Source organism: Myotis myotis, unplaced genomic scaffold (genome assembly GCF_014108235.1).
Source record: "Myotis myotis isolate mMyoMyo1 unplaced genomic scaffold, mMyoMyo1.p scaffold_m19_p_14, whole genome shotgun sequence".
Classification (NCBI taxonomy): domain Eukaryota; kingdom Metazoa; phylum Chordata; class Mammalia; order Chiroptera; family Vespertilionidae; genus Myotis; species Myotis myotis.
The window spans coordinates 18,750,834-18,776,565 of NW_023416318.1; the positions used below are offsets into that span (position 1 = coordinate 18,750,834).

At 38.2% G+C, this 25,732-nt stretch overlaps 1 protein-coding gene across 3 annotated transcripts in view; it reads left to right on the forward strand.

Annotated features, from left to right (window-relative positions):
- The window catches only part of LOC118668947 (WD repeat containing planar cell polarity effector), a 244,340-nt gene that overhangs the window by 91,675 nt on the left and 126,933 nt on the right, over positions 1-25,732 (forward strand). For 2 of the 3 annotated variants that reach the window (XM_036334385.1, XM_036334388.1), the window contains 3 exons: positions 1,694-1,827; positions 5,239-5,430; positions 18,746-19,355. In XM_036334385.1, coding sequence (XP_036190278.1) covers positions 1,694-1,827; positions 5,239-5,430; positions 18,746-19,355 — 936 coding nt within the window. The remainder of the gene's footprint in view (positions 1-1,693; positions 1,828-5,238; positions 5,431-18,745; positions 19,356-25,732) is intronic. The other variant, XM_036334387.1, reaches the window with a different exon arrangement.

Genomic DNA, 25,732 nt, shown 5'->3' on the forward strand with positions numbered 1-25,732 from the left:
TCTATTTAGTGATACTACAATAGTATGTAGAAGCACACAAGAAAAAGATTTTAAGCCAGATATTTAAAAGGTAGGATACTAACATTTCCTGAACCTGAAGAGGCTTTAAGCTTTGCCAACCTACCCATTTTATTTAATTCAAAAAGCAACCTTTTATAAGGAATAGCTATTTTCAGTTTATCGATAAGGAAATTGAAGCTGCGATACTAAGGAACATGCTCACAAACGTGATACTAAGGAACAGCTCAGAGTGACTGAGCTGAAAGCTGAACCCGGGTTCTAGCTGCAGAACCCATTTTCTTTGCACTACACTATGCTGACTCCTGAAGTTTTAAGATTATGTTCTTTTATTCACAGTAAAAGGTCTAAGAAACAGATTTCATTTTCATTAGAGTCTGAAAATTGTCGGTGTCTTAAATTGAATAATCAAAGGAAGTGTGGTCTAATGGGCAAGACAGAGGTGAGAATACAGACCGCCCTTCTGCTGTGTGCTCTCACTAGCTACCTCTGAACAAGTCAGACCCAATTTCATCATCCTAAAGCAAAGCAGCCTGCAGGATGCCTATGATTAGCAACATTGCTGATGATAATACGTTGAGGGTAGGCTTGTAAGTGTGCCATGTTCTCTTCCTTTTAGGACAGTGGTGCTAAGGAAGCTTCCCTATGGAAGAGGTTTCATTTTGACCCCTTTGTTGACACTGCAAATAAAATAGTGACTGTGATGATTTTATCATCCTGCTGCAGCTCTATAAGAATTAAAAGGAGACTTTCAACATTATTCGTGTCTCTGAGATATCTTCTTTCACTTGTTTCTTTTATTTATACACTCTCAAGAGACAATGATAACAATGTGATTTCTTGGCAGTTCTCCAGATTCTTCTGTAATTGTGTAGATCTGCTGTTGGTAACTGTTTGCACAATGAGGGGTGTAGAAGTAAAGAAAAATATATAAAACATTCAGTAATTTCTTTATGCTAGGAACAACATAAAACATTTCTCAGTTATTGTTATCAATTTTATGTAACATTAATGGCCCTTTCTGTAACCCATAAAAATTATCTACCTACTTGTATGCTTTAGAAATAAAGCTGTAGAAGTATTTTTGCTAATATTCCTTTTTAAATATTTAATGCACATATTGGAAATAATATGCTTTATTTCATTCAGCTTATATACTCTCAAAAAGAAGGTTCATTGATGAAACATTTAAAAATAAAACAGTAAGATTGGTGGGGAGTACTGATCTATATTTGTTAGTCCAATTTATTCTCAGGTGGTTTATATTGTTATGAACACAGGATTAAAGGCTAAGGATAAATAAAAGTACATGTTTTAATCTTTACATTCAGGTGTGAAACGGTCTTCATTCTTTTCTAGCCCTATTTCCAACTACATCTTATTTGGTGGTTGTTCCCAAACATCAGAATATATTGACATGGTCTCAGAAAAGAAGGAAAAGTATCAAATCCATGCATGATTAAACTGATGATTATCATTTATTTCCAGTATCTTTAATATCCTTGTAAATTGTCATAATGATATTTAGGAGACTAGTTATTTCAGTTAACATTTATTTTCTAAAAATAGCCTCTTGTAATATTTCATTGGAAAAAAAATCAACTCATTGTTATTTTATTCTAGCTTATTATTTGATGGTATTAATAAATCTTCCTTTTTTTTTTTTTTTTTAAAGCTCTTCTCACAGACAGCTTTATCATCTTATCATTTTTGGCACAAAACAAACTATGTTTTATTCAGTTTACCAAGAAGATGGGTTCTCCTGATGTAAACAAAAGATTGGAAAAACTCTCAGCTTTGGATTATAAGGTAGAGATTTCAATTTAAGTAGTCATATTGTTAATTATTAAGGTATGAGTTTCACATGAGGCGATACTATGCTCATTATTCCTGCACATTTCTAGATTTCAGAGTTATTATAGGATTAAGCTTGATTCATTAGAAACAGTGGCCACACCTAAGTTTTCTCTTTTCCTCTCATTATGGGAGGTCTAACAATGGAATGTTTACAGCAATATATATATAGTACTTATAGAAGTCAGTGACAGATGACAGGCAAGTTACATATTTGAAAATGGTTTTGTCGGTAGTGATAGTATATATACCATTCTTATTTTCCCCTAATACCCCATATTATTTTTCTAAGCAAGGATAGCTGGTCTGGCTTCTATTTCACAAAAGAAAGAAGGCACTTCCAAAGCTTAATAGAAAAGTGTAATAAACAAGGAATGGGAGATTCCCCCCTCCAACTATAATTGGAAAAAATGCAAAAAGAAATCTTCATGTGTTAGTCTCTCCCTTCACTAACTCCAGGTAATTTGTTTCTTTGAATCAGGGACTTTACATCTGTTAAGGCAGGATTTTTATTTTAAATGGTGTGTTTTAATTTAAGTTTTTCCATATTACATTTTAAACTGTTTTGAAGGCATACACTCTGCTAGGATGAGTATCTAATACATTTTCCAGGCTGTTTCAGTTCAAGGCCTCTTTTTAGCAATGACTTGTGTTTGCAAGATTGATCCAGCCTCTGTGACGTGGATTTGAGACAGTTCACTGTTCACTGGGAACAGAGCTGATATACAGCTTTCTTAAAGAACATGCACACTTATGCCATAGAGTATAGAGCAAAGGCAAAGATTTTTAGAAGTCAGCTTTGTGGCTTGAAACTGTGTGTTTTTAAAAAAAGTGGTATTTAAGCTAACCTTTTGCCCATTTGGGATTATTTCTTATTGTGATTGAGGTGGTAGTGGTGTGAGGGAGGATCTAATTTTATTTAGTAGAAATGTATTTTTATAAAAAATATTTTTAATTCAAGATAAAATATAAATAAGTTTTCTTTGTGGTACCTAACTACAATTTGGTTTTGTTTAACAGTTTTGTGGAGCTTCTATAACACTTGGTGTAATATTGCAATTTCCTTAGCTGGAAATCAGTGGTACTCATATTTTGGTTAGTCAAAAAATTGCTATTAACACTTTCAATGGGATGTTATTTTCCAGAATGGCTAACTATAGATTTAGTTGAAATGGTATTTATTTATCAGTATTGTTCTTCAATAGGCACCAATGTGCATTAATTCAAACTATTTTAAGTGTTTCTAATGCTTCCATATAAACTTTTACATGACTAGTTTCTCCATCTTAGGTTTGATGGATAGCTTAATAAAGTCTTCTCTGCCAAAGAACAGTGGCTGTCCATTAGTGAGAGCAGAGAGAAACTGTCATGACATAATCTATTCCTTATAAACAGATGTAGAAAATGGACCTGGTATGTGGGCCCTTATCCCTTAAGTAAAGGAATTATTTGTTTATTCTTCCTGCCTTGGATTTGGGAAATTAGGATATGAGTACTCCTTGTCATTTCTATAATTAGAGAAGTAATCCCTTGGGAAAACCCATGGATTTCATATTCTGGTTCAATATTTCAATTTGGGTATTTAATACTTAGTAAAAACTGCCATTTGTCATTTGGAAGACTATTCTAAGAAACTTTTTTATTTCACTTGCCCTGTATACCATCGTGATAGAATATGACGCCATTCAAACTTATAGAAAACATGAAATTTCAGATAACATACATGATTTGCGTTACATGAGGACTGAAAGTATCAGTCTCTTGTTTTAACTCTATTTCCCCATGTAGACATTTTTAAGTAATACATTTACATGGCAGGTAGTACATAAAAATTATATGTAATTCCATTGTGGTATTTCTCTAAAACAAGAAGGTAACTAATGATATTGAGAGCTTAGACATAAGAATTTGCACTTCAAAGCATAAAGTACATCCCTGTGGTCTGTCACTGCCCATTTGGTTTTGAAAACAAGGAAATAGTGGAGAGTATTATAATTCTGCTTTTCTTTACAGCTGTACCATAATTTAATTCTTTCAGAATGGAATAATTTTGGCAGGGAAAATTGCAGGGTAAATATCTTGAAACTATTGGCCTTTAACAAGTTTTCCTGTCTGCATTTTAAAAATCCAATTCAATTTATTTAACAGTGAAGGGACAGTGCAAGGAGTTAAATGTTTACCATGAGAGAACAACACTGGTAATTACTTTGATTTCAGTTCCTTTTGATGTGCATTCAGAGGATGAAGAGGTCAATAATATTATGGCCATGCAAATAGAAAAGGGTTCCTTTTGACCATATTAAAAAAAATAGCAGAGGATTATTAAAGCATTAACCTTGATTTTAATGGCCTTGGTTGAGTGGTGAGATCACAATTTGGATGAGCCTGATTATTTACTAAATACAATACATAAATGCAACGGGTTCTTAACACCCATTGCACTCTGGCATTATCGCATTACTGCCATCCTTTGTTGCCTTGCAGACAGGAATATGAAAGCAATCTGTCATGTAGTGAGACTGGCTCCAGAAGCATTTCTCTGATAAGAAGACCCCCTGCCCTTTGCTAGTGTCTGGTCCAGTAGGCTTAGCCATGCGCTTAATCCCCAGAAAGTGGTTCGATTATTGCTGACCAGCAATGGCAAGATAGTTTTTTTTTTTCTTCCAAGCTATCAACCTTCCATTAATTCCTTAAGCAGAAATACAGTGCAATCTATATTTCCTTGGCATGTGTCACCCAGATGGTGCTGTGCTTATGTTTTCAAATAACCATGTTCCAAAATAACATAGTTTGAATAATAAATTCTACAATTTTTTCCTAAGAGAAGCATAATTCTCAGAAGCTGTATAAACTTTTACACACGGTGCTGTGGCTTATCCTTTTGTGCAGAATGTATGTGTATATGTCTCATATATTCCTTAAAATGATATTTGCCTCAAGTTGTTTTTCCTTTTATTGTTGTCAGTCATTGTTAACATGTTATGTCTCAAACAGTATTTGGATGCTCTTGGTCAGCAGTACTGAACTTGTCATTTAATATAGCCGGTCTCAAATCCTCTGTGTAGGTCGATGCTGTCAAGCAACCATGACTGTACATTTTGGTATTGATTGGGATTGCTACAGCCAATTCTCCCTAACTCACATTTTTCTTTTCTCTTTCCTCTGCTAAAAATGGAAAGAATTTTGAACATATGTCTTTTTTAAATGTGTCAAAAGAATTTGGTAAATTCTGACACCTCCTGAAGCACATGTTTAACATGCATATTTACTTGCATTTATCTACATTTACAGATGCTTTAATTTTTATAATACTTGGGGATTTTGCATTAAAAAATGCTTCTTGTATGCTTTTTTAAAAACCATTAGATTTCCTATTATGACATGCCTGGCCCAGTAAACAGGACAACAGAGCGTCGGCTAGCCATCAGTAGTGCCCAGGATACAGTTGTTTGCTGGTGGCCACTGGTCAGTGATGATGCTTGGCCATGGGCCCCCATCTCTTCTGAGAAGGACAGGGCCAATTTGCTGCTCCTGGGTTATGCTCAAGGAAGACTGGAGGTAATATAAATAAATATGTACATTTTATTGAAGAGCAAATAAAATAAGATTATTAATTTTTCCTGTGAAGTAAATACAAATGCTTTTTAAACCTATAATTTTTCCAAATAGTCAAAAGGAATATGAAATGGGATTCTTAAAAGTATTCTATCTAAAAGTTACATAGACAATTTCAGGGCTGGCACAATGATTAGAATAGCACAATGATTAGAGCAAGGCTTCTGGGTTCAATTCCTAGCTCTGCCACTACCTAGTTCTCTGTCCTTGAGCAAGTTACTGAGGTCTATATGCTATGGTTTTGTTAATTTAAAAATAGAGTTAAGGAAGATAAAGGAGTTAATACATGCATTTAGAGCAATACCTACATATAAACTGTTTATCACTGATCACTATTATGGTTCTTGTTATCCTTATTAGTACTCTCATTCCTGTTTGCTCATGATTTTATGTCAGTCAAAGCTGTTACCAGTCACCTTCTTTGATCTTCAGTCAGTCAGTGAACAGTCAAATGCCTATTTTGTGCACAACCCTGTGGTGCCAAACCAAGGCTGGGGCAGAATTTATAAGGAGGGCTCTAGGCAGTGGCCTCAGTCTAGCATCTTGCCTCAGACAGGATCACCAAAGGTTAATCTAAGAGGTGAGGATAGTGTCCTACCCTATTCTTGACATTGGTTCTATTGTCATTAATTATTGTGAACCTCTGGGTATTTCCAGCTTGTACCAGTACTTTGAGTATGAAATTCTGTTTTATTTTTTTTTTATAACTTAAAAAAAAAGCTTCACCATTTATTAAAAAGTTTTTGCTTGGGTAAAATAGTATGTTTCTGTATTTTCTGTAAGTCTGTTACCTTCTAGGCTTTAAGAAGTATTTCTCAGAATTAGTATTCTGAGATGTAATGAACAAGTCCAAATTTTCTCTATCACTACCTACCTCTCTGGTTTTATAAACTTTTAGTCTGTCTTTTAAGGCTGAAAAGCCCTTTTTGATTAATTAATTAATTAATAAGACCTTTTTCTGGGAACTTTTTCAATTCTGTTGCAATAACCAACACCATTTGTAATGTTTTAGGTGTGGATTTTTTGAGGCTATGGAAATGCTTTACTATTTACTTCTGTTCGTGCCACCATTTTATTGATCTTGGGTTTTGATGCTAATCGAGTAAAATATTTCATTAAAATGACAATGTAATAAAGCTAGTTACAATTCTATTAACTGTTCTGTTTGATAATAAAGATAAAAATAATTAAATCAGCCTTTAGTTATACATTACACAAATTACCTTTATTTGAAACTAGATGCCCACTGCATGAATTCATGCACCAGTGGGGTCCCTCCTCCTGGCCTGTGGGATAGGGCCAAAACCGGTCTCCAACATCCCCCAAGGGGGCGCAGGCCAGGCTGAGGGACCCTACTGGTGCATGATCGGAGTCAGGGAGGGACACAGGAGGTTGGCCATCCAGGGAGGGATTGCAGGAGGGCTCCAGGGCGTGTCCGGCCTGTCTCGCTCAGTCCCGATTGGCCAGACCCCAGCAGCAAGTTTGCCTACCGGTCGGAGCATCTTCCCCCGGTGGTCAGTGCATGTCATAGCGAGCGGTTGAGTGGCCTTAGCATATCATTAATATATTGTGCTTTGATTGGTTGACCGGCCTACCGGACACTTGGCATATTAGGCTTTTATTATATAGGATGAGTGGATTATATGAAACTAGGATCATTCTAAAAGGGTGTACATATGGTTTAATAACTTCATCAGTTGATGTCATGTAGATCATGGACTTTGGAGTTGGACAGACTTGGATTTGTCTGTTGGTTGGACAGTATATTAATTGTGTGGCCTTTAACAAGTTTAGTCCCTCTGAGCTTCTGCTTGCTGTTAGCTAATTCAGTGTTCTTTGGCCTTAGGTAGATCACCTATTTTCTCTGACTTTTCATTTTCTAATTTTTAAAGCGATGGATTTAAACCAGATAGGTCACCCCCAGTTCCCTGGCAGCTCTAAAACGTACTCATCTGGATGCTGCAGCACTCATTGATTTAGCCACTGACTGCTGCGAGGCCTTCAGTAGATACTGAAACTAAACTTAGTCTTAGCACTGAAAAGCCCACCCTGACTGGTCCTGACTTGCCTTTTCAGTGTTATACCTTATACAAACCTGTGTTCTAGCCAAATGGTTTAGTCACTGCCTCATTATTTCCCCCTCCTGCCCATACACATTACTGCTGTTTCTACCTGAAAGGCCCTTCCCTTTCTCTTTCTACCTCATTCAGAAACTACTGAGCATGACTGTAGAATAAGCACTATGTTTCATGCCATGAGATATGAATGCAAAGCGATCCCTACCTGCAAAGATCTTAGTGTCTACCATTGAGAAGCAAATATGAAAACATTTAAATGCACTAAAGTGTTATATGGTGCTATGGATAGAGTATGTGTAAGCTATAGTAGCAGCCAGCCAATGGGGCATGATTGATTCTATGGAGATAGTAAGGAGGGAATATTAAAGGGGCTTCACAATTTGCTCAAATATGAGATTATACACAGTTTTACTTTCTTTTACTATTTCTGAGTTTCATATCAAGGTTTTATTAGCCCGATGGAGTGATTTGGCTAGCTTTTTTATTATTATTTTTTTCCTTCTCTCTGAAACAGTCAGAGGCATTATCTCATACTTGAATGTTTGGTAAAACACACCCATGAAACTCCCTGGGTGTAGTGTCTTTCAAGGAAAGTAGATTTTTCATACTGGTTCTACTTTTCAAGGGTTGTTGGTTTTTCAGGAATTCCATATTATCCTTGTGTTGTCTTCCATAATTTGTATTTCTGGAAACTTATTCATTTTCTGTAAGTATTTGAATAGATTTTAATAAAGTATTTCTGGAAACTCTATCCATTTTATGTAAGTATTTGAATAGATTTTACTAAATGTTATCTGATACTTGCACATGATTTTAAATTATTCACCACTGATTGCATAGTAATGTCCCCTTTTTCAGTCCTAATATGTTCAGGTATGTAATTCATCTTTTTGGCAAGTTACTGTTGTGTTGGATTTGGCCCTTTCAGTCATTCTCTCAAAATAAAACTGGAAAAATTGGAAAAAATTTATTTTCCAGAACCTCCTGTGAACTTCTGTATGCAGAAGGTGAATGTCTTTTGGAAGAAATGTTTAGGGAAATAATTGTTTCTTTTTTTGATTGTAAAGACATAATCTATGATTTGTAACACTTTTTTTTTATTTTTTTTATTTTATTTTTTTTAGCATATCATGAATTAAAACCACAACCATGTAAAAGTAATGTTCAGGTGTATGTCTTTAAATTTTTTTCACTAGTGACCAATAAATTTCTTGAACTAATATTAGAATAAGGTATAATATATTCTTAAGCCCTAAAATTCAAACAAAACCAGTAATAACCTCATAGAGAAGAAATTTAATCTTTGCATCTATTACACTACAGAATTTTTAAAAATGCATTTCCCACCTAGGTTCAATCAGAAAAGATAATTAGCTGCTTTTTTTGGTGTGTGTGTGTGTGGAGGGGTGCACTGGCAGGATCCTGGAGTAGCTATTCCTTGCCTTGGCAACACATTACCGTCACCTGCAGAGCTTTTACAAAGGGGCCCACCCAGACCAGTTACATCAGAATCTCCAAAGGGGAGGAGGCGTCAGTATTCTTTTACAGGTTCCCTAGGTGATTCACATGTGCATCCAAATTGAGAACCGCTGCTTTGCAGCACAGTAAGAAAAAAAGTTAAAGCCATCTTTTTTGCATAACAGACCATGGAAAGGATAAAGCCCACATACTGAACCAAATGAGAGTTTTAGCAGTAGATTCTAAGTAGAAAATTGGCTTACCAAGCAGCTAAAAAAAAAAAAAAAAAGAAAGAAAAGAAAACAAAGGAAACAGAACTAAGCTCTCTGTGATTGAATTATCTGTTTGTCAGAGCAGGAACATTTTTTATTTATTTTATGGATGTTAGAAAACTGCTTGTCTAATTTCACACTACAGAGCTTGAAACAACAGTACATATCTTAATTAGAACTACAAAGCAGAGAGTTATGTATGTAGTCTAGGAAAACAACTTTCTTTTGAAAAATATACAATAAATAGTGTTCAGAAAAAGAAAAATGTTATCAGTAAATTAATTTTACAATAGTTTTTAATAGTGTATGTGTGGATTATCATGTGTAACATGGTAGTATTTTTATTTGAATTTCACAAATTCTTTATACTTCTTTTTGGAAAGTTTCTGCCATTACCTTAGAACCGTGGTCGGCAAACTGCAGCTCACGAGCCACATGTGGCTCTTTGGCCCCTTGAGTGTGGCTCTTCCTAAGCCTTAGGAGTACCCTAATTAAGTTAATAACAATGTACCTACCTGTATAGTTTAAGTTTAAAAAATTTGGCTCTCAAAAGAAATTTCAGTGGTTGTACTGTTGATATTTGGCTCTGTTGACGAATGAGTTTGCCGACCACTGCCTTAGAACTACTTAACCTTTTATACTGTTAAAAATGAGATGACAGCATAATTTATTCTTCCCTTCCCTTTATATTTGAGCAGGCATTTTAACTTTTCAGCCATGTGGGTTTGGTAATGCTTTCTGAGTATGGTGTTAATTTCAAGATAACTCAAAACGGGTCACCTGAATTTGTTTATTAGAAAGTAATAAAAAACACATAAGCAGAGCTATTAAACCTAAAAACCTGTTTTAAGGACTAGGGAAATATAATCTTCCAAAGATAACTTTTCCTCCATAAAAGTTAAAAATTGTTTTTGCAGTGATTTAGAGGAACATCTGATGGGAAAGTAAAAATGTGACTTTTAATACAGTATGATTTGATAAAAGAAGCAATTAGAAAGCATTATAAATACATCCAACTGAAAAGCCAAAGTACTTAAGCATCTTTTCCAAAGGAATGTATGTACTGCATTAGCTTTCAACCGAATAACAAAGATTTTTTTATTTTAGGGATGATTTTTTTAAAATTTCTTTATTATAAAACACATAAAGACAACCACACAAAATAAATGTATATTTTAATAAACTAATACAAAGGAAGCACTCCTGTATCCACACTTAGGTCAAGAAATAGAACTTCGTCAGGCACCCTGAAATCCCATGGCATACTCTGTTGTGATTTCAACTTATTCCCAGTTCCCAGAAGTAACTTCTATCATGATTTTTAATCACTTTCTGGTAAATCCTAATAGTTTTTATTACCTAAATATGCACCTCCCTCCAAAATGTAGTTTAATATTATCTACTTAAAACAAATGTGTAACTTTAATGTATCTCTTAAATCTCTTTTAATCTACAAATTCTCCCTCCAATCCTTTCTTTCCCGTAAAATTTACCTGTCAAAACTACAGTGTGCTACCTCTGGATTTTATTACTTACATACTCATGGTGTGATTCAACATGTTTCTCTTAGTGTGTGTTTTAGTGATTGCTCTACTTTAAAAAAATGTTTTTATTGATTGATTGAGAGAGAGAGAGAGAGAGAGAGAGAAGAGGAATAGAGAAATAGAAGCATTGATTCTAGAAAAACATCGATGGGCTGCCTCATGCACACCACCTACGAAGAATTGAGCCAGCAACCTTGGCATGTGCCCTGACTGAGAATCAAACTGGTGATCTCTTGGGTCCTGGGTTGACGTTAAACCACTGAGCAATGCCGGCTGGGCTCTTTCTCTGTCTTAAAAATTCTGCAAGTTAATGGTTTGGGCAATGCTATGGGATGGTGTTTTCTTTTATCAGAAGGCACGTAATGGCAGGCTCTCTCTTTTTATGTGATGTTAGTATCGGTGGATGCTCAATGCCTAGATCCCTCAAGTCATTAGGGTTGCACAATGGTGATATCCTAATTTTATTATTTTTTTTCAGTTACTAATTGTGATACTTTTATGAAAAGACAGTTCCACTAATCTCCTATTTGTTTTCCCATTGTTTGAATTCCTATAATCAGGATAAGTGTCTATTTTCTTTACTAGTTTTCAAGATAATGAATTGGTTCCCTATCATTCCCTGAAGGGAACCAATTAGGTATCTTTTGAAATACCATTATGAATTCATGGATTTAAACATAGTTGACTTAAAAGTTTTTCATAAATTGTAATTGCTATCTTTTTAGAAGCTCAGATTGTTTTATCTTTGGCCAGTGGAAGCCTCTTCAAAATAGCTCCTCTTTTTGTCATGACTTTAGTGGTCTTGGGTAGCTTCCCTGTTATCTGGTATAATAATGTTCCATGCTCATTTTGTACATTTCCTACCCCAGACATGAAAATAAACATTTCTTAAAAAAGCTCTAGTTTCTTTTTTAAAATTTTCCTTTTCAATTACAGTTTATATTCACTATTATTTTGTATTGGTTTCAGGTGTAGAGCATAGTGGTTAGACTTTATAAAGTGGCCCCTTCAATATTTTAAGTACCCACCTGGCACCATATACAATTATTATAATACTAGAGGCCCGGTGCACAAAAATTTGTGCACTCGGGGTGTCCCTCAGCCTGGCCTGTGCCCTCTCTCGCAGTCTGGGACCCCTCGGGGGATGACCACCTGCTGGCTTAGGCCCGCTCCCCAGGGGATTGTTCCTAAGCTGGCAGTCAGACATCCCTCTGGCAGCCCGGGAGCCCTCGGGGGATGTCCACTTGCCAGCGGGGAGCAGGCCTAAGCTGCAGTCGGACATCCTTAGCGCTGCTTAGGAGGCAGGAGAGGCTCCCACCACCACCGCTGTACTGGCAGCCGGCAGCCTGGCTTGTGGCTGAGCAGAGCTCCCCCTGTGGGAGCGCACTGACCACCAGGGGGCAGCTCCTGCATTGAGCATCTGCCCCCTGGTGGTCAGTGTGTGTCATAGTGACCAGTCATTCTGCTGTTAGGGTCAATTTGCCTATTACCCTTTTATTATAGGATAGAGGCCTGGTGCATGGGTGGGGGCCAGCTGGTTTGCCCTGAAGGGTGTCCTGGATCAGGGTGGGGGTCCCGCTGGGGTGCCTGGCCAGCCTGGGTAAGGGGCTGAGGGCCGTTTTCAGACTGGCCATACCCCTCTCAGGGTGGGGGTCCCCGCTGGAGTGCCTGGCCAGCCTGCATGAGGAGCTGAGGGCCGTTTTCAGGCTGGCCACAGCCTCTTTAGGGTGGGGGGTCCTGCTGGGGTGCCTGGCCAGCCTGGGTGAGTGGCTGATGGCTGTTTGCAGGCTGGCCACAGCCCCTTCAGGGTGGGGGTCCCCGCTGGGGTGCCTGGCCAGCCTGGGTGAGGGGCTGATGGCTGTTTGCAGGTTGGCCACAGCCCCTTCAGGGTGGGGGTCCCCACTGGGGTGCATGGCCAGCCTGGGTGAGGGGCTGATGGCTGTTTGCAGGCTGGCCAAGCCCCCAGCAGGGACCCTCACCCCATGAGAGTGTGGCCATCCTGGGTGAGGGGCTGATGGCTGTTTGCAAGCTGGCCACAGCCTCCAGCCACCCAAGCTCCCAGTGGAGGCTGGCTGGAAGCAGGTATCTGGTATTTATTTATCTTCTATAATTGAAACTTTGTGGCCTTTAGTGGAGGCCACAGCTGGCCAGGGCAGGTGGGAAGCTTGGCTTCCTTCATCGCCGGGGCAGCCAAGCCTCCTGCTTGTTCTAGCTCCGTGGCTGCCAGCTGCCATCTTGGTTGGGTTAATTTGCATATAATCACTCTGATTGGCTGATGGGCATGGCTTGGGCATAGTGGAGGTGTGGTCAATTTGCATGTTTCTCTTTTATTAGATTAGATTATTGAATATATTCCCTATACTGTACTTTACACCCCCAAGACTATTTTGTGACTACCAATTTGTACTTCTTAATCCCTTCACCTTTTTTACCCAGCCCTCCCAAACCCTGTCCCCTTGACAGCCATCAGTCTGTTCTTTGTATCTCTGAGTCTGTTGCTATTTTGTTTGTTCACTTATTTCACTCTTAGATTTCACATTTAAATGAAATCATAAGGTATTTGTCTTTCTATGACTGACTTATTTCACTTAGCATAATATCCTCTAGGTCCATCCATGCTGTCACAGATGTTAAGATTTTTTCTTTTTTATGGCCGAGTAATACTCCATATATATAATATATCTCACAGCTTTTTTTATCCACTTGTCTATTGATGAGAATTTGATTGCTTCCATATCTGTGCTATTACAAATAATGCTGCAATGAACACAGGGGTGTATAAATTCTTTCTAATTAGTATTTGGGGTTTCTCTGGATATATATCACTGGGTCATGAGGCTATTTTTAATTTTTTTTAGCAACCTCCTGCTATTTTCCGTAGTGGCTGAAACCAGTCTACATAAGTCCAGTTGTTATCTATACTAATGACCAACTGGTTATAAATCAGAGGTTTCCAAGGCCCCCTCCCTCCTTGGATTCCATTATTTGCTAAAGCAGCTCACAGAACTCAGAGAAACATTTTACTTATGAGCATCACCAGTTTACTATAAAAAGATATAACTCAAGAACAGTGAGATGGAAGAGATGCACAGGGCAAGGAATAGGGAAAGGGCCTGGAGCTTTCATGTCCTCTACGGGTCCTTTGGATTTTTATGGAGGCTTCATTACATAGGCATGATTGATTGGCTGTTGATCCACTCTCCAGTTCCTCTCCCTCCCTGGATATCAGGGCATAGGACTTAAACTTCCAACCCTCTAATCACAAGGTTGGCTCCATTGTATCCAGCCCCATCCTTAGATGCTTTCGAAAAGTTAACATAATAAAATACATCTTTATCACTCTCAGCACAGGAAAATCCCAGGGTTTTGAGAGTTGTGAGTCAAGACTGTGGACAAAGATTGAAGCTATATGAGAAATATATTTTGGTCATCTGAATGACCAAATAAATACATATGTCGTTCTTATACATCACAATATTACATTCCCCCTTTAATGTATTTCTTTTGGTAGCATTACAGAGCCTAGTGGAGAGAGTCTCACAAACATCTGGGATTGGGCAAACCTGGGTCCTTCCCCATGGACCTTGAGCCTAAATTGTTCTGTGCCAATGTTATCGGAGAAATCGGGGTGTCCTCTTCATCACTGGGTGCTGGAGATGGAGTCCTTATGCTATCATGAGAAAAATAATGTTCTGAGACTCTCATGGGAGGATGAGTGACTTTTATTTGCATGGAATTACATCCCTGGGTTTCCCAAGTCCCATTCCAGTCATAGAACAAGTGTCGCTGGGGTTTCAGTAAAGCTAGAAGCAAAGTCAGAGTCCAGAGTTTCCGTTCCATGTTGCAGCCTGGTAGTTCAGCATCAGGCTAGTTGCAGTCCATTAGTCTATCGTATGTGGGGGTCCACTTGGCCGTGGGCACCCCGAGCAATAAGAGTCCTAAAAGCATAAGAGGAACCAAAAGAAACCAAGAGCACGAGAGCACGAGTTCCTTTGTTCAGGAGATTAAATCTCCCAAATTGCTCGCCCTTGCAGTGGCCATGCCCATTCGGGCCAATGATCTGTTCCCAGGTGTGACTGACAAGCAAGTACCTTCCCAACATCACCCCAACTTTACTGGGCATGTAACTATTCTCCAACCGGCCAGGCCTCCCACCCCCAAATTTTGGGGGAATAGACTGCTGGTTCCCTGGGGAATATAAAGCTTAGCTTCCGGGTAAAGCTGCCTAAATGACATGCCTATAATTTTTGGCCTTCCCTTTGTTCCTTTCTTGTTATTAATAACTAGGTTAATTATAATGGTATCTCCAAGACTGCCATCTAGCTGGGCTCCTCCTCTTAGTCTGTCTGTATACATACTGGCCATACTCAAAAGTCACGTGGCTTCTCAGTTTTCTGCCCTGAGGCTTCCTTTACAAAACTTTAAGCCTCTGGAAGTATATTTTAACCAGCATTATAGTTTCCCTTTTTTTAAATTCATAGTTTTAAAACGTTTATTATACACCTACTACCAGCATAGCTTTGGGCTAGCCCCTACACGGACACACAAAAAAGTGTAAAATAGATTTAAGCTTACGGTGAAAATGAGGACATATGACCAAACATTAGAAGTAAATTAAAAGCCGAATGTCACCAGAGTCATTGGCCAAGCTGGAGTGGGGAAGGGAGTATGGAGGTGAGATCCAAGGAAGGAAGGAGGCCGCCTAGCTGGAAGGCATCCAGAAACTGGGATAGCCTCTGGTTTTGTTCTAAAAGGTTGAGTGTATTTGGAAGGAAAAACTGAGGCACTGGGTGAAGAGTGTGAATTTCAGGTAAAGGACACAAGTAAAGTTGTTAATAGATAGACCGAAGCATAGTAAAAATTTTAAGAGCTCTTTGAACAAAAATCTATTCTAATCAGACATTGCCTGACTCAAAATGGCTAGAAGCACTCCACAGACAGGAGCCAGGGGAAAGATTCATATAGAGAATAATGGAGAAGCAAAGAAAGGAAATTATTTGACTGGCTATAGCCTAAAGCCTGACTGGTTTTCCTTCAAGGTTTGGTTTTTAACTTTGAGGCATTTACAAGCTTAGATTTTGGTTTGCTTATTATGTAGGCCAGCATGGCACTGGAGCCACATCAGTCTTAGGGCCTCCTTGTTTAATTAATTTCACAAGTTACAGAGCTGGGAAAATGCAGGGCATGTTTTAGTTTGAACTCAGAGTAGAGTAAGGAGGGGAAGCTGTGGGAGTTCACACTAGAATTTGCAAGTCAGATCCTGTCCCTCCTCTGCTTATGACTTCTCATCTCATTTAGAGAAAAAGCCACAGTCCCTACAAAGTAGCCTACAAGCTGCTACAGCATCTGCTTCCCTCCCCCAGTTTCACCACTTTGTTCCTTGCTCCTCCTCCTCCTCTAGCAGGTCAGTCTTCTGCAGTTCCTTTCTCAGGCTGAGAGCCCCACCTCAAGGTGCTTGTTTCCTTTCTGCCCAGGGCTCTCTTCTCCCAAATGGCTGCATGGCTTCCCTTTCGCTTCTTTCAGATCACCTTTATCAGAAAGGCCTGTCCTGACTTCTCTATGTAAACTCCCCTCCCCATTCCTGCTGCTCCTCATTCTGCTTACTTTGCTTTATTCTTCTTCTTAGTACTTAGGAAGTGGGTATATAGGTTTACTAACATCCTATGGATATTAGCTTGTGAATTGTTGCCTGTTTTCAGCCATTGGAGTGTATATTCTCTGAGGTGAGGACTTAATGCTGCATCCCCAGGACCAGTGCCTGACACATATGTCATACCCAAATATTTATTAGAAAAAAACACACAAAACAACACAAAAAACCAACAAGGACAGAGTGTGAGGAAGGGAAGGAGTTTAGATGTAGGTCCTATAGGCTTTTGCATTCTAGGAAGAGGAATAAAATTTTAATTCCTTAGTGGGTGGGTAGCCAAGGCAAAGTTTGAATGGGGGACTAAGAGCAAAAAAAAAACACATTTAGTTTAGGAAGATTCATTTGGTAATGATGTTTAGGATGGATTTTTAAAGGAGAAATTCACATGATAGAAAGAAAGAAAAGGGAAGGGAGGGGAGGGGAGGGGAGAAGAAGGGGAAAGGGAAAAAAATAAAAATAAATAAAAGAGAGGGAGAGAGGGAGGAAGGAAGGAAGGAAGGAAGGAAGGGAGGGAGGAAAAGAAAGCCCGGATAGTATGGGTCAGTGGTTGAGCATCGACTTATGAACCAGAAGGTAGCCTTTCATTCCTGGTCAGAGCACATTCCTGTGTTGCAGGCTCAACCTCCAGTAGGTGCCGTGCAGGAGGCAACCAATTGATGGTTTTCTCTCATCATTGGTTTTTCTATCTACCTCTCCCTCTCCCTTCCTCTCTGAAATCAATAACAAAAATTTTTTTTTAAAGAAAATTAACATCAACTTCCCCTCTCCCCGCTTTGCTTCCAAAAGCCAGCACTATGTATACACTTTAAAACAGACAAACCAGCCCTCACCGGTTTTGCTCAGTGGATGAGCATGGGCATGCGGACTGATGGGTCCCAGGTTCGATTCCGGTCAAGGGCATTTCCTTGGTTGTGGGCACATCCCTAGTAGGGCGTGTGCAGGAGACAGCTGATCGATGTTTCTAACTCTCTATCCCTCTCTCTTCCTCTCTGTAAAAAAATCAATAAAATATATTAAAAAAACAACAGACAAACCAAGAAACCTTTTCATTTTGAAATCATTATTCTCGAGAAATGGCTAAAATAATTGCTTAAATTGCTAAAAGCAAATTCCCTTCTTATACTTTCCCCCCAATGATAGTATTGGGGTAAATACTATATACATTACCACAGTACACTGTCAAATCCAGGAAAATGACCTTGGTACAATACTATTAACTCAGATACAGGTCTTAGTTGGCTTTCACCAGATCTTACGTGCACTTTTGTGTATGTGTGTGTGTGCATGGGTGTGTGTTTGTAGTTTTATGAAATGTTATTATGTGTACAGGTGTGCTTTTCTAATAATTCTGCACCTGATTTTGAAGATTTTGATAGTGTTAGTATATATTTAAACCCACTTTAATGCTACTCTTCAGGTTCTTGTTCTCCCACATTTCCATATGAATAAACTGAATGACCTGTTGTTTTTTGCTTTTATTCCTCTGCCTAGGTATTTCTTGTAGCCTTTCTGTTCTATACCAAAGATGCTTTTAAAATTTTACTTAACAAGTATTGACAATTCATATTACTTACTAGGTCTTAATTTTTTTTTATTTTAAAACTAATACATTACACTATTATTTTTCCTGTTGGTCATTTGTCTACGTAACCATTCGTATCTTTTCTGATAGTAAACTATTTCTACAAGACTCTTAATAGGGTTCTAAAGTTTTTTTCCCTTTGCCTACTCTGTACTACTAGTTAGAAATATATTTCTAGTAAATAATTTACCAGTAATTTCAGAATTGGGAAGGATAGAGGGTGGGAAAGAGATGCACTTAATTCTTTCAAGTTGTAGTGTCAACAATAAAAATAGAAGATTAAAGAAAAGGAGAAAAAATGAAACTAAAAACAAAACACCCCAAAATCAAACTTTTAGCGGTTTTAGATATTCTGCTAACCGTATTATTTTACTAAAAGCCCGCCTTACTTGGTTTTATATACTGTGGGACATATTTGTCTTTTAGTTAATTAGATTTTCTAAAACAACATGGTCAAGTTAAATCTTACATTTTAATTTCTGCAGCTGTGCTCTGTATGTGCCATATATATGTTTACATATGTGTTCTATGTGATTACACATACTTATATATTTTTAATGTTTAAGGTGATAATTGATGATCTTCAGTAGGGTGCTTGATTAATATAAGGCCTATGTGTGGTAGCTGGAGAAAACCCAAGTTCTGTGTGAACATACTTGATACATCTCTTACAGATTCTGAGTTCTGTCCGCACGGAATGGGATCCACTGGATGTTCGTTTTAGCACCAAACAGACTTACCAGGTGTTGACAGTGGAGCGCTCCATCAGTGCAGACAAAGAGCCCATGGCTGACAGCTGCATCTATGAATGTGTTCGGAACAAAATCCAGTGTGTCTCGGTCACCAGAATACCACTAAGATCGAAGGCCATTAGCTGCTGCAGGAATGTTACTGAGGACAAACTGATTCTGGGCTGTGAAGATTCCTCCGTAATTCTTTATGAAACTCACCGTAGAGTGACTCTCTTAGCCCAGGCTGAACTCTTGCCTTCATTAATAAGCTGCCACCCAAGTGGCACCATTCTGCTAGTTGGCAGCATCCAAGGAGAGCTGCAAATTTTTGATATGGCTCTCTCCCCTATTAACATCCAGCTCTTGGCTGAAGACCGCTCACCCAGGGAGACTCTGCAGTTCAATACATTTTTCAATGTTCCCAGCAGTCTTGTTGAAATGCAGTGGGTAGCTCCACAGGCTGCTTCTCAGAAGCCCGAAAGTGGGGACATCTGTGATCTCCTCTTCCTCAGGTTCAACAGAGGCCCTTTGGGTGTTCTTTTGTTTAAACTTGGTAAGTAAAGGAAGTTGGTGAGTAAGTAAATTAAAGTGTTTATGATGGTGAGATTATAATTAAGACAACAAAACTATTCTTGGAATGTATTTTCTACTTGTCATCCCATAAATATGCTTGCCTTTCATACATTTCATAGAGCTTCCTTAACGCTTTGTGGATGAGTTTCTAAATGTCAGGAAACATTCTTTAATATCATTAGATAATGATATTGAAGAATTTGGAAATTACACTAAGTATTCAGTGTGATGAATAAAAAGCCTGAAATTTCACATTTGACACTGTCCAAAATAAACTGTCTACCAAAAAAACTTTAAGAAATAAGTATGTGATTATTTTGTTTAGCATTTTAAAATTTTTATTGATTGATTTTGGAGAGGAAGAGAGAGAGACATTGACATCAGTTTGGGGTTCCACTTATTAATGCATTCATTGATTGTTCCTTATATGTGCCCTGACCTGGGACTGAACCTGCAGCCTTGGTGTATCACGACAATGTTCTAACTGAGCTACCCAGCGAATATTTTAAAAGCACTTAATATATCCATTAAAAAATTCTTTGTAGGACTGTAATACTTTATTTTTAAAAATAATTTTAGGTTATAGGTATCCATTGCTTACCAGATTGGAATTGTGTAAAATAAGTGTTTTGAAAAAAAGGAAAGCAAATGTTTAACTAGCTTTTGGTAAAGATATTTGTGTAACTTTTTTGTTATCCTTTTAGCTAAAAAATTCAAAAGGATTTATCAATATTATGAAATTTCTGTATTCATACAGTCCATTTCAATCAGGAAACGTTAAAACAAAGTTTTATTATCCTCCTATATAATAAAAGGGTAATATGCAAACCTACTGAATGGCGGAATGACCGGCCGCTATGACATGTACTGACCACCAGGGGACAGATGCTCAACGCAGGAGCTGCCCCCTGGTGGTCAGTGCGCTCTCACAGGGGGAGTGCCGCTCAGCCAGAAGCCGGGCTGATGGCTGGTGAGCACAGCGGCCCACCTCTGTGGCAGCGCTAAGGATGTCAGTGGGACATCCATCCCCCCAGGGCTCCCTGACTGCAAAAGGGCACAGACTGGGCTGCAGGGCGCCCCCCCCCCCCCCCCGCTCGCCCCCACAGTGCATGAATGTGTGCACCGGGCCTCTAGTTGCTGTATATTTGCCTTTTGTGGTTTTCCATTTCTAGCTCTCTCCTGGAATATCTGATATTCTTTAGGTGGTTTTGTATAATTTAAAATTCTTAAAAGACCTTTGCTTAGGTTTGAAAAAATAGACTTTAATTAATGCACATTATTGCTACTTGAAAACTTAAAAAAGTAAATACATTTTAAACCCCTGACCGGATTTGGCTCTGTGGTATAAAACTAAGTTTTTAAAGACATCATAATAATGTTTCTGAAGTAGCTCTCAGTTTACTTTGTTTTTGTATGGATCTATTTGCCTCTGAAGTTGAACACATGAAATCAGTCTAGTGAAAATGACTTGATTAACCTGAAAGATGTGGATATAATGTGAGGGCTATGTTTTTCTTCTCTCACATAATAAAAATGCAACTGGATCTATTCATAATGTTAATATTGTCAAAGAAAAAATGTTTGGAATTTCACTTATTATGAGATAATCCAGTTTGACTTTGCCCCACTGCATTTTTAACAGTTGTATGTCTCCATATACAACACTCATTAAAGTAGATGTTAGATGTTTTGCATGTCTGTTAAAACACACACACACACACACACACACACACACACACACACACTATAAATTACCCAGTTACCTGTCAAACAGAAGGCTGTCTGCCCACATATACCTAGCTCTTCTTCAGCCCTCCCTTGTGGGCCTACTAACAACAGCTTTGCAAAAAGCACAGCTTTCTCTTCCTATCTCTAGCACATTTGCCTTCTTACTAAAGTAAACAGGCTCTCAGTGTAGGGATTTAGAGGGCTCCCTGCTAATTGCCAGCTTGTAAACTTAATTGGACTGTCTCCCTGGGCACTGTTCCTAAATCAATTAGGCAATGAGTTGGCTGTCACCTCTTTTTCCCAAGAAGGTCTCTTGGAAGAGAGTTATCCAGTAGAAGTCAAGCATTCGAATGAAAAGGTGATAACTTCTGCAACTGACATTTATCATTTATATTTTATTTTCAATATGACTGTTACATTTTATAGAATGGGGGAAATTTACAGTCTTTAAAGGATCTAATATGGAGCTTCCCAGGATTTAAAAAATGTGTTATAAGATTAATGTTTTATTACAGATTACTTTTTTCCCTAGGCAGAGTAGATTCCTTGAAACAGTAGATTCCAACTAGCAGATTTTTTAAAAGAAAACTCTGTTTAAATGACAGATTTTTCCTAGGCTCTGCTACTAAATACATCCAAAAATTTTAATATACTTCTTGAATTAACACAGTGCTGATTCTGGGCATCCATGTGGAATTTTCATGTATAATTCAAGTTACTGCATATATAAACAGGTATTTACATGTGCAGTTTCCCTACTGGGGAGCATTTATGAGTTTTTTTTCATGTGCTTGTTATGCAAGCCTTTGGAAAATTTGACATGAAAGGTGTAGCTTACAATTTAAGAAGCTGAGAGAGATCATAGTTTAAAATAGAATGCTGTCACTTGTAAACGTGGCCCTGCCTGGTGCCAGCATCCTAAGACTTTTGGAGTTTGACACTTAGAATAGGTAAGTTAGTGTTGAAGGAAAACTGTTTCCAGGCTAACATTTCCATCTAAATCCTTATAATCATCAATCAGATCATTGGGGATTTACTAGTAAAGGCCATCATGACTGTTATTAGAAGAATTCAAAGAACATGTCTTTTTCAAGAGGGAGCTAGTAGAGTCATCTTCCACAGAGAAGCCAAGAAGTGTACTATTTTATACAAGGCAATATGTAATTAGAATTTCTTTACCTGACAGTCAGTCACTATCCCGTATTTCCACATATATAGACTAGGATTAATTTTTTTAAAAGGGGTCCCTAATTATACTACTGAGATATATTAAAGCTTTTCCATTCTTACAGTGCCTTTTCCAACCTTCACTGCTCTCTTTAAACTCAGAGAATTTCACATTTTAATTGGCTCTTCATCAAGCTTATCTGCTGCTCGCCACCCACCCACCCGACTAACCAATCACTTATGTACATTTACATAAATCTTACCTTCTCAATTCAATGAAACAGGAGTCCTTCCTCTCCTAGACTAGTTCCACCACTACTTCCACTCTGGATCCCACAACTTTCCCTTTGACATCTATACTTTGTGACCCTCCCCAAGTCCCAACAAATCTGGCTACATCAGCAGATACAGGCCAAATCATACCATGAAACAAACACATCGCTTTCTTAAAATTGTTTCTCCTCTGTTAATCAAATATGTGTTCACCTTCCTCTCATTGTCAACTCATTGAAATATGAGTGAACACTGACTTTCTCTGCTTTTTCACTTCCTATTCACTCTTCACAGCACCAAATTCTGGCTCTGTCCTTCATATTCTCCTAGAACTGTGCTTGGAAAGGTCACCAGTGACTTCCTCATTGATACATATATTTATTTTATTTACTTAATGATTTCTCAGCCTTTGATGGTTGATGACTACTTCCACCGTCATTAAACTCTTATCACAGTTGCCTTCTATGATCCCAGAGGCAATTTTTCATCACTTTTTATGGCCTTCATTTACTTATGAAATGTTGAGGCTCTCTAAGGTTCCATTTTTTCACTCTCCTCCCATTTTATACAGATTAAGAGTTTATTTTTAATATCCATCGCTGAGTTCAGCCCAGACCACATCTGACTCCACATCCACATATTTGCCTGTCTTTATGGATACCTCCCCTTGGATGCACACAAGTGCTCCAGACTCATTGTGTACAGATACGAAGTCATCATCTTTCTCCCCAAACTTACTTCTCCTGTATTCTCCATGTTGGTGGATGGTACAGTTATTCAGATAGAGTCTCAAGTCAGAAGTCATTCTGGAATCCTCTCATCCTTAATAGCTTATCAAATTAGTGACCAGATGTCATCAATTCTGCCTTCTAAATGCTGTCGAAGACATCTCAATCTATTCAGCCTGGCCGTCATTCCCTTAATCTAGTTGTTTCCTGTTTTCCCATGATCAAGCAGCGGCCAACTGTCCATAATTTTCTGCCTACCAATCTTCCCATCCCCCTCACCCCAAATTAATCTAACAGTGTAGATTTGGGTCAAGGATTCTCCAGCCTCACGTCCTTCAGTGTCTGATAAGCCCTTGTGAGCCTCTCAGGCTTCATCTCTCCAGCTGAGCTGCACTGGTGTAGCTTCCCAATCACAGCATGTGCTCTCACACTGCCTCCTTCCCACAGTGGTGTTGACAGTATTCCTCTACCTGGAATGCCCCCACAATGCTCTCATGGAACCTACAAAGTTGGGAAAAGTTAATTGTTCAAGTGATGCTGACTTCTTCCCTCTTGTAGGACTGAAAATCACAGGCAATATGTGTATGTGCTTGTGCATGTGTGTGTGGCCGTCACACTCAAAAACAAATAGTATGACTTTTAGAACCTATTTAATCTGTGGAAATCTTCAATTTGGTGTGTGTATCTGTAAATTTTCCTTTACTGAGTAGTATTGCATTAATCAGCGGTTCTCAACCTGTGGGTCGCGACCATCGGAAAACACATACGGCATATCAGATTTTAATTTTGCTTTATTGCTTAAAATATTACAAAGAGTAGTACGTACGTCTCCTTTTTATTTTCCCCCTTGACCTTCCCCCGGCCTCCCCTACCCCCCAGTGTCTTGTGTCCATTGGTTATGCTTATATGCATGCATACAAGTCCTTCAGTTGATCTCTTACCGCCCCGCTCCACCCCCCCCCCCCCCCAAACCCTCTCTGGCTTTCCTGCTATAGTTTGACAGTCTGTTTGATGCTGCTCTGCCTCTGTATTTTTGTTCATCAGTTTATAATGGTTTTTATTATCCATAAATGAGTGAGATCATGTGGTATTTTTCTTTCATTGACTGGCTTATTTCACTTAGCATAATGCTCTCCAGTTCCATCCATGCTGTTGCAAATGGTAAGAATGCCTTCTTTTTTACAGCAGCATAGTATTCCATTGTGTAGATGTACCACAGTTTTCTAATCCATTCATCTGTTGATGGGCTGTTTCCAAATCTTAGCTATGGTAAACTATGCTTCAATGAACATAGGGATGCCTATATCCTTTCTGATTGGTGTTTCTGGTTTCTTGGGATATATTCCTAGAATTGGGATCACTGGGTCAAATGGGAGTTCCATTTTTAATAGCATATCAGATAGTTACATTACGATTCATAACAGTAGCAAAATTACAGTTATGAAGTAGCAACGTAAATAATTTTATGGTTGGGGGTCACCACAACATGAGGAACTATATGAAAGGGTTGCGGCATTAGGAAGGTTGAGAACCACTGCTAGATAAATCACAATTTGTGTAGCTTTTCACATGTTGATGGACATTTGGATTGTTTTCCTATTTAAGCTAATATCGCTAAAAATGCCATGTACTTTCATGTGCAAGTCTTTGTATGGACATATATTTTAATTTCTCTTGAGAAAAACCTAGGAATAGAATGGTTGGGCCATATGCTAAATGTATGTTTAACTTAAGAACAAACTATTTTGGAATTCCAGTTGCTCCACCTCCTCAGTCACACTTGGCATTAATGGTCTTTTTAATTTTAGCCATTCTATTGGATGTGTAGTGATGTCAGTTTGTATTTCCCTGATGAAGGAAGTATTGGAGTTGAGCATCTTTTTGTGTGCTTATTTTCCATATATCTTCTCTGCTATCTTCAAATCTTCTGCCCAAATTTTATTGGATTATTTATTACTGAATTATAAGACCTTTTATATATCTTACAAGTCTTTTTAAGATACTAGTATTGTGAATATTTTCTTCCAGTGTCATTTATTTTTCATTTTCTTAACTGCATGTTTCAGGTAGCAGAAGTTTTTACATGAAATGAAATCCAATTCTTAAATTTCTATGTTTTATGGCTTATGTTTCTTATGTCCCATCTAAGGAATCTTTGTCTAACTCTGTTTTCTTCTAGATTCTAGAATTTTTATGGTTTTAGTTCTTACAGTTATGTTTATGGTCTATTTTAAGTAAATTTTCTGCATATGGTGTCAGGTGTGGGTTGAAATTATTTTGCTAATATTCATATTCACTGTTACAGTACCAATTGTTGGAAAGATTTGCTTTCATTGAGTTACCTTGACCGTGTGTGTGTGTGTGTGTCTATGAATAAACTCTTTTCTACTGATCTATATGTCTATATGTAACTAAGTATCACACTGTCTTAATTACTGTGGTTTTATAGTGTCTTGAAATC